The 8,555-nt window shown below is 53.1% G+C and overlaps 1 protein-coding gene across 1 annotated transcript; it reads right to left on the bottom strand.

Moving 5' to 3' along the window:
• Positions 1–686: 686 nt before the first annotated feature.
• On the bottom strand, positions 687–7,196 carry Arsi (arylsulfatase family member I). The gene is made up of 2 exons (XM_051163499.1): positions 6,779–7,196; positions 687–2,545 (listed from the first exon to the last, which is right to left on the bottom strand). The coding sequence occupies exons 1-2, from the start codon at positions 7,087–7,089 to the stop codon at positions 1,138–1,140; spliced, it is 1,719 nt and encodes a 572-aa protein (XP_051019456.1). The 5' UTR covers positions 7,090–7,196; the 3' UTR covers positions 687–1,137.
• Positions 7,197–8,555: the final 1,359 nt, after the last annotated feature.

The raw sequence follows: 8,555 nt of genomic DNA, 5'->3' as shown, positions 1-8,555 counted from the left end.
TCGCCTACACACACTGCGCCGACTGGAACCTGAAAGCAGAACGCAGTGTGCGGATGGAGCAGTGCTATGCAGCAAGCAGGCTTTACAACCTCCACCCCCTCCTCGTCACTACTGAGCCTGTGTCCCCCAGATGCATATTGCCCAGTGGTGCTCAGAACAACCAGAAGTAAGGACTCTTGACTCGTCCATTTTACACAGAGAAACACTGAGGCCCAGAGAGCGTCAGGGGGTTTCCAGCAGCCACACACAGTGAAGCCCTTTCCTGTTCCCTCTGCCAACAGTGCACTCATACAGGGCCCCCCAGGACACTTATGCATACACACAGACGGGCCGTCATCTCTTGCCTCTGAGTTATGGCACTTTATTTCAAGTTCACAGGCTCCTCCACAACCATTAGCTCGGCCAGTTTTCTACAGCACCGTGAGGTAGGCAGAGCCAGGGCTAGCATTTCCCCACCCCTTTGCAAGTAGGGAAGCCAAGGCCCTGAGATGGAGGGAGGGGGAGGACTGTGTTCAAGGCCAAAGGAGATGATTGGTTCAAAGGCTCTTTTCGGGGCTGTTTTCCTCACCCTCACCATGCACCGGCTCAGGGCCGTTTCCCCTGGATGCTGGGGATGAAAAGAGGAGCATCCACTAGGCTCCCAAGTCTTGAGGCTCCAGGAATGGAAAGATTCTCGTAAGCTATACTATCTGTCCCTGTTAAGTCCTTTAACGGAGCAGCCAAAAGGGTGTGTCCCAGCTGATATCCAGGAGCAGCACAGAGACCTGGAAAGAAGGTCATGGACTCTGGAAGGTGGCAAGGTCAGCAAGGACCTGCCATGGCCCCAGACACAAGTGTACACTGAAGCCATAAAGTCAACAGAGCTCATCTTAGAGGTGACACTGAGGCAGAATGCTGCTAATAGGTAACCTGAGGTCATAGAACAAACACATCAGGAGAGAGGCATGACTGGGACCCAGGCATCCTAGCCTGGTTTGTGCCCTCCCCCAACCCCAAGTCCCACCCTATTCAGCTGAGGGCTTCTGTGCCCTCCCTCCACATGCCTGCAGATGAAGACTTGACCTTGGCCTTCTCCCTGAGAACCAGCAACGGGACAGCATTTGCGAGGCAACTCAGATTCCCTGCCACCCCGAGCCATCAGATGCGATGGGACATCAGCCTGGTATTGAGTTTACGGAAAAAAGATCGAAGCTTGCAAATCTTGCATTTCTTCTTGCGGCGGCCCCGGGAGAAACTTCTGGCCCTGCCTTCCTCCTCCTCCTCCTCCTCCTCTTCTTCATCACTGGCCCAGGGCCCCCAAGCACCACCATTAAAGTCAGGATGGGCCCGAGGGTTTGCAGCCGGGTAACGCACAGGGATGGCGGTGCGGTTATAATCAGCCAGGCGAGCCAGCAGGGTTCGGACTACATCAGGTCTCTGGCCAGCCAGGTCCTCTCGTTCATAAGGGTCAGCACTGATGTTAAAGAGCCACACAGCCTGGCGGATGCTAGCCATCCGCTCCAGGTTCCACCAGCTGCCAGGGAAGGAGGCCAGTGTCTGCGGTGGGATCCAGTCACCATAGCCTGGGTCTCCTGTGAGCAGTTTCCACTCTCCCACCCGGATAGCAGCCTGCACAGCTGTATTCCAGATGCCAAAGCCGTCCTCCAAGGAGCCGTGCTGGGCATGGTTGTAGAGGGGGTCGATGTTGTGTAGGATCTCTGTGCGAGGCGAGGCTTGGCCCTCGCTGATGGCCGGCCACACATCATAGCCATCCAGTCCATCGGCTGCTGATGTAGTACCACCTGCCAGACCCACCAACGTTGGGTACCAGTCTGTGATATGCACCAGGGCCCGGCTGGTCCGTCTCTTTTTCTTGAGCAGGGGGCTGTGGACGAAACCCAGGCCCCTCACACCACCTTCCCAGTAAGTGCCCTTTCTTCCTCGAAGGGGCCAGTTGCTACCCCCTGAGAAAGTCTGGCCACCATTGTCACTGGAGAAGACAATGACGCTGTTGTTATAGAAACCATAGCGCTTGAGGGCCCAGGTGATGTTGCGCACAGCCTCGTCCATGCAGGTCACCATGGCTGCGTACTTGCGCCTGGCTACATTGCCCATCGTGCGGTAGCGGTACAGGTACTCTCGAGGTGACTGCAGGGGTGTGTGTACTGCCTGGAAGGCCACATAGAGGAAGAGGGGGTGCTGGGGATTGTGGCTGGCCAGGATGTGGCTGGCACGTTGAGCATAGAGCATGGTGGAATACTGGCCACTGAGCCCCCAGGCCACACTCTCACCCTCATGTAGGTCGAAACCACAAACCCCTGGGCCATCACAGTTGTCATAAGTGTAGTAGTCCACATTGCCGGTAAGGGAGCCCAAGAAGGTATCGAAGCCCCTGCGGGTAGGCAGGCACTCCTTCCGGTAGAAGCCCAGATGCCACTTGCCCACCATGTGGGTGGAGTAGCCTGCCTCCTGTAGCTTCTGGGGCAGGGTCACCTGGTCCAGGGGCAGACAGTTGGGCTGCCTTGGGCGGATGATAGAGTGTTGCAGTCCTGTGTGGATCTGGTACCTGGGGCGGGGGGCGGGGGTGAGAGAGAGACACATGGGAAATACAAGTGAGCAACAGACCACTGCTCCCAATAGAAATCCCCAGTAGCACCCTGAGATGAGCCCTGGTCCTGTGCCACCAGCAGGAACAGTAACAAAAACATATACCGCCAAAGGGCTAAGCACCTATGATACGCCATCTCAAGGCTTGATATCAAAGAAGCAGGTATGCCAACTTATTGCTGACATGGGATAACTACAGCTCAGAACAGTCAAACCACTGCCCAGGGACCACACAGCCAGAAGTTGGTGCATCCAGCCTTGAGCCAGGCTTGAGCATGACAGCAGTAAGAGCTAACACCAAGTTCAGCCTCACACTCCCTTTAAACTAGAAAAGTACACATTATTATGCGCACCTCCTGGATAAGGAAACTCAAGCTTGGTGACTCACTTGACTAGTATAAAAGTAGGCTCAGTATCCCAGAAGAGGCTCCAGACCCCTGGTCCCTGAGCTCTAAGCTATAAACTTAGTACAGAGCCTGGGTCCACCAAGTCCTGATCTCCTAGGCAAACCCCTACTCCTTGGAAGCCCACCGCAGTATTGCTGCCTCAGTAGTCTCTCCAAGCTCACTCAATGAGTAGTTACCTTGTTTCTGGGTCTTCCGCCTCTGCAACAGGGACTTGGTGTATACCTCCACTGTCTACTTGGCCGTGGGATTACAACTGAACATGCTCTGGGCCCAGTGATACAGAATAGGATTGTATTTGTACTCCTAACACCTCGGTGATAGTTAAAGTTCACTCACTTACTTAAGGAATGAGCAAACAAACGAATAAGTGAATTCAGGGGGCTTGGGAGCCAGAAGTGAACTAAGTTCTCTTCTAGCTTCTTCATCTACTTTAAAAAAAAAAGCAACAACAAAGGTCAGAGGAGGGAAGAGGTCAGTCAGCACAGTCAAGGGGTCAAGATCAAGGTCACTCAGCAGTCAGGGTCATTGATGAGACCTGAACATGAATCCAAACAGAGGTCTGTTTTCAAGCAAAGTAGATGGCCTGCCTCCTCCCACACTGAACCAGTTGATGTTTGCAAGTCTGTGTGAGCTGGCTGGAATGGGAAATCCCTAAGAGCTGTGTCCCCCCACTCCCCCACCCCCCCAAGGTTTATGGGACCAGCCCACACGTGCTGGTACCTGCCCCTGCCGTGAGTTCAAGCCCCCAAGCCATGCAGCAATCAGTGCCTGTCAGAATCCAGAGTGGCCTTTATTCATTCATAACGCATCTTCCGCTGCTGTGATCTGCTTGACACATGCGGTCTGCTTGAGGTGTCTTAAAAGTTGCAAGTAAATAAGCTACCTGGAATGTCGCAGGGAGTGAGAATCCCACGCCTTTCCTTGTCTCTAGGCAGCTGAGTTAGCTAATGCCTGAGTACTTGATGTTTGGCACCAGACTGTTTCCTTATCTTAAGGCCATTCTTAAGACTTTGTGCCATGGGCTGGAGAGATGGCTCAGTGGTTAAGAGCACTGCCTGCTCTTCCAGAGGTCCTCAGTTTAGTTCCCAGGAACCACATGGTGGCTCACAACCATCTATAATGTGATCTGATGCCCTCTTCTGCAGATAAAGCACTCATATACAATAAATAAATAATTTTAAAAAAGACTTTGTGCCACATACAAGTATTATCTCATTTAATTATCCCCCCACTGTGTGTGTGTGTAATTTCCAGCCTTGTGCATGCTCTGAAAGCACTCTACTACTTAGCTATATTATATATCCCCAGCTCTTTGTTTTAATTAGTTTATTTTAGGTGCTTTGGTGTTTTGCCTACATGTATGTCTATGTGAGGGTGTCAGAGTCTCTCAAACTGGAGTTGCAGAGAGTTGTCAACTGCCATGTGGGTGCTAGGAATTAAACACAGGTCCTCTGGAAGAGCTGCCAGTGCTCTTAACCACTGAGCATCTCTCCAGTTCTTTTTTTTTTTTTTTTTTTTACCAAGCTGATCTTGAACTCTGTAACACAAGCTAGCCCAAGCCAGTGCAGAACTTTCAATCTTCCTATGTCAGCTTCCTACATAGTTGGGATTACAGGCCTGCAGTATCAGGCTTCTTTTCTGTTTTTAATTGTATTTATTTATTTATTGGTTATTATTAATCCTGTGTGTGAGGTGTAGGGTATATGTGTCTGTGTGGTGTGTATGCTGTATATGTGTAATGTGTGTGTACACGTATGGAGTGTGTGTGTGTGTGTGTGTGTGAGATATGTGTATGGCTGTGGTGTATATGCATGTGTGTGTGGTGTGGTGTGTGTGTATGTGTGTGTGTGTCTGGTGTGTGTGTGGTATGTATGCTTGTGGAGTGTGTGTGTGCATGTGCGTGTGTGTGTGTGTGTGAGATATGCATGGATGAGTTCGGGCCAACTCATGCTAAGACATGCACGTCAATTCAGAGGACTTTGTGGAGTCAGCTCTGTCCACAGTGGGCTCCAGGAACTGAACTCAGGTCACCAGGCTTCCACAGCAAGCTCTTGTACCTGATGAACCATCTTACCAACCTAAACCCTCTTTACTAAAATATATATGGAACCTAATCATAACCCCCCATTCTACAAATAATGAAACTGAAGCCTCACCACCCAAAGTGTAGCACGTGCCCCCAAGTCAGGCAGCTGGCAAACAGCGGAACTGTTTTAAACCCAGGTCTACCCAACTCATGCTCAGAGTCTTCGCATGACACCACTTCTCCAGGCCTCGGGCAAGCAGAGAAGTGATTGGAATTGACAGGAGCAGCATCCTAGGGCGCAGAATTCCAGCCGAGTGTCTCTGCATGAGGGCGGGGTGCCCGAAGCACTGATTTGTAATGTGGGTGGGCCGCCTAAGCCTTGCCAAAGTCCATTTGTCAGTGAGCAACATAAGAAACTTTGGCTCTCACTGGGCTCCACCAAACAGCACTGGCCGCATAAGCAATAGCTAAGCCACGGGGAGTAAGCATCTGTGAGATACAGGCAGATGTGGAAGATGGAGGGCAGACACCGGCTGGCCCTGCTGACTTCATCCATAAGAGCCTGGAGCGCTGCCCTGACAACCCATTCAGCTGCTCACCAGTCACATCTCTCTAGGGAGGGAAACATCAACTGCAAAATTCTGAATGCAGGGAGTTAGTCGCTGCCCCATGCCAGGGTCTACCACTACCACCAAGCTACACCTGCAGGACAAACCTCCCGCCTCTCTCCCTCTTCCTGCTCCTCTTCACAGTCCCTGGATTTAAAGGTAGGCAAAGCACTAGTAGAAAGAGAAAGGGCACCACCCTTTGATTTCTAGCTCCATGGCGCCAGCCCCAACGTCTGACTTCACAACCCTCTCTTTCACAAGACCCTGAAGTTGGGGCGGAGGCACCAAATTGGCCCCTCCCAGATTCCATCCCTCATTGTCCTACCCAGGAAACGGGGAGAGATGGGATCTGGTCCCAAGATCCCAGTAGTGATCCCAAAGCACACCATGGCCTCCTTCCAAAGAGGATGAACATCAGCCCATCCCTGGGATTTTCTCCTCCACAGCCCCTCCTGTGTCCCAGAGCACTGTTCCTCTCGCAGTCCCTGGCCCCAGCAAGGAACAGCTCCTAGCAGAGGGCACAGCACTCCTGGGGGCTCTCTTCGGACAATTTAGGAGGATTCTTCAGATGAAAAAACTTGGAGACTTCGAGAAGTAAAGCAACCAGCCTCCAGCTACAGGTCTCTGCATCTTACAAGTTCCTTGGTCTTCTCCCAGTAGAGCCACCAATGGCATAGGACACGAATCTTTCCAGTAAAACAGACAGAGGCTGCCATGCATTGACAGCCAGGCAGGTTACGTATTGTTCACCTCTGGTCATACCTTCTCAAGATAGAAACTGTCCTTCACTCCATTTTCTGGGCAAGGAATCCGAGAGTTAACTGACTTTCTAACTGCCTCTGCGTTAGTCAATACACACGGAACTCAGAATAAGAGTCCCCAGAATAAGGGATCCCTCTGACAAACAAAGTGTCCTGGAACTGCAGAGAAGGTCTCAAAGATGATTAGAAGCATTGACTATGAGGGTTGGGAAACTGAGGCCCCACGAAGGTAAGGGACTTACTGATGATCTAACATGTTGCAAGCAAGGCTGGCCCATAACACGTGCTTCTTAGGTGCCGGCACAGGGCTGTTCTGCAGGGTTTGCAACCTAGCGTTTGAGTGCTTTGGGGGTCTGGACAGCCAGTCCCGCGGGTCTGGGCAGTGCCTACCTGCCAGTGAGGAGCTGGCTCCGCGAAGGTGTACATATGGGCTGGATGTAATAATTCTCCAGCTTGACGCCCTCAGCTGCCAGCCGGTCCAGCGTTGGGGTCTCGATATCTGAGCCATGGTAACCCACGTCGTGGTACCCTTGGTCGTCGGTGAGGATGAAGATAATGTGTGGAGGCTGCGGTGGAGCCTCCGAAGGCTGATCGCCCGCCTCAGCAGGCCCATCAGCCACAAGGCCAGGCTTGGCCCAATCCCAGGACAGGTAGCCCAAACTGAGCAGGCTGACCAGGGAGAATCCTGAGAGAGCATGCATCGCTAATGCTTGGCCGGGTGATCCGGATTCCCAGGGCCTCAGAACTGGGCGCACTACCTGCCCACCCGCCCGCGTGGATGCAGCGAGAGCTCCCGGTGGGTCTCGTCCAGGACGGGAGACCAGGCAGCGGAGCGCTCCGGGAAGGTCAGGCCCGCGCCGAGCCGCCTCCGGCAGCCCCCGCTCCCTCTCCCCCAGCTCTGCCGGGCCAGCCCCAGTAGAGGAGTGGCCGCTTCCCAAAAGTGCTCTCCACCATCCCCGGACTCTCTGCTTCCTTTTTAGCCCGATCCCTCCAGCCTCTTAATTTCTCTCCTTCCCATTTCTCCTCCCTCCCGCGACCCCCAATTCCCCTAGCTGAGCTTCTGACCCCGCCCGGAGTCCCCGCAAAGCAGTACTCCCAGCAGGGAGGTGGGCAGGACCCCACAGGGAAAGAGGAGGGAGACATGGGCTGGGCGGGTCTGAGAAGGGACACAGCCCTAGAGAGGGCGAAAAAGTTGTAACATCTGCCGGGCTGAGCCCCAGGTGGAGGGCTGGGACGCCGAAAAGGGCCCCGCCCCCCGGGCAGGGAGCCCAGACCCGCTGCCACCTTTAGTTCTAAGGACTGCTCACGGCCAGGACTAGGCAGAGAAGGGAAGGGGGGTTGCTTGGAATTCAGTGAAACAATTCCGGAGTGGTCTAGCCAGACATTCCTTGATCATGGAGTCTTAGCATATGAATGCCAGCCCTAGAAGAGTCTGAGTTCATTTCCCCAAGCCAACTAGGTCAGTTCTAGAGGTGGAGAGACCGTGGTCCGGCGACGAGGAGGAGCTAACCACTGCTAAGTCACAGAGCACAGAGCGAGGCACTGCTTGAGTGACAGCTTTCTTCTGGCTCTGCCAGCTTCCCTTCCTCCTGCCACTTCTCAGCTAGCCGTAGGGTGCTAAGAGTGCACGCCCCAGTCTAGATGGTAGAGGTATTGTATACATCTTATATCCACGGGTTCCCTCCACGCACAGTAGGAGCTCAACCCTGTCCGTGCCCAACACCTTCTGTAGTACGAATGGCTGCCATGGCTGAATGAGTAAATGGGCTTCTGGGATGACTGGGGCCCACCCACTCCCCTCTGAGAAGGTAAACTGGAACCTTCAAGCTAAGTGTTACGGTGAGACAGGGGCAGCTGTTCCCATTGTTAAGTGTTTGTAACTAGTTTAAGCACCTCGTAGGCCACAGCAACCCTAACTGAGAAATAGATCAGGAGGCCACCAAGGGTCCATGTGCAACTTTGGCTAGTAAGCGCAAGTGCGCAGTGAAACCACTCAACAGGACCACTCCATGGATGTAAAAGAAAAAAAGGGTTTATTGTAAATATGAAACTGCGGAATGGTTAGAGGCATTTGGGGGAGCCCAAAGCTGCCACGGCTACCTGGGGTGTGGGGCAGAGGGGATAGTAGACTGATGGCTGCCAGAGAGAAGCAAGGCCTTACTTGTTA

Source organism: Acomys russatus, chromosome 20, assembly GCF_903995435.1.
Source record: "Acomys russatus chromosome 20, mAcoRus1.1, whole genome shotgun sequence".
Lineage (NCBI taxonomy): Eukaryota > Metazoa > Chordata > Mammalia > Rodentia > Muridae > Acomys > Acomys russatus.
The sequence above is the reverse complement of the archived record's forward strand: the minus strand, read 5'-3'. Positions and strand labels throughout refer to the sequence as shown.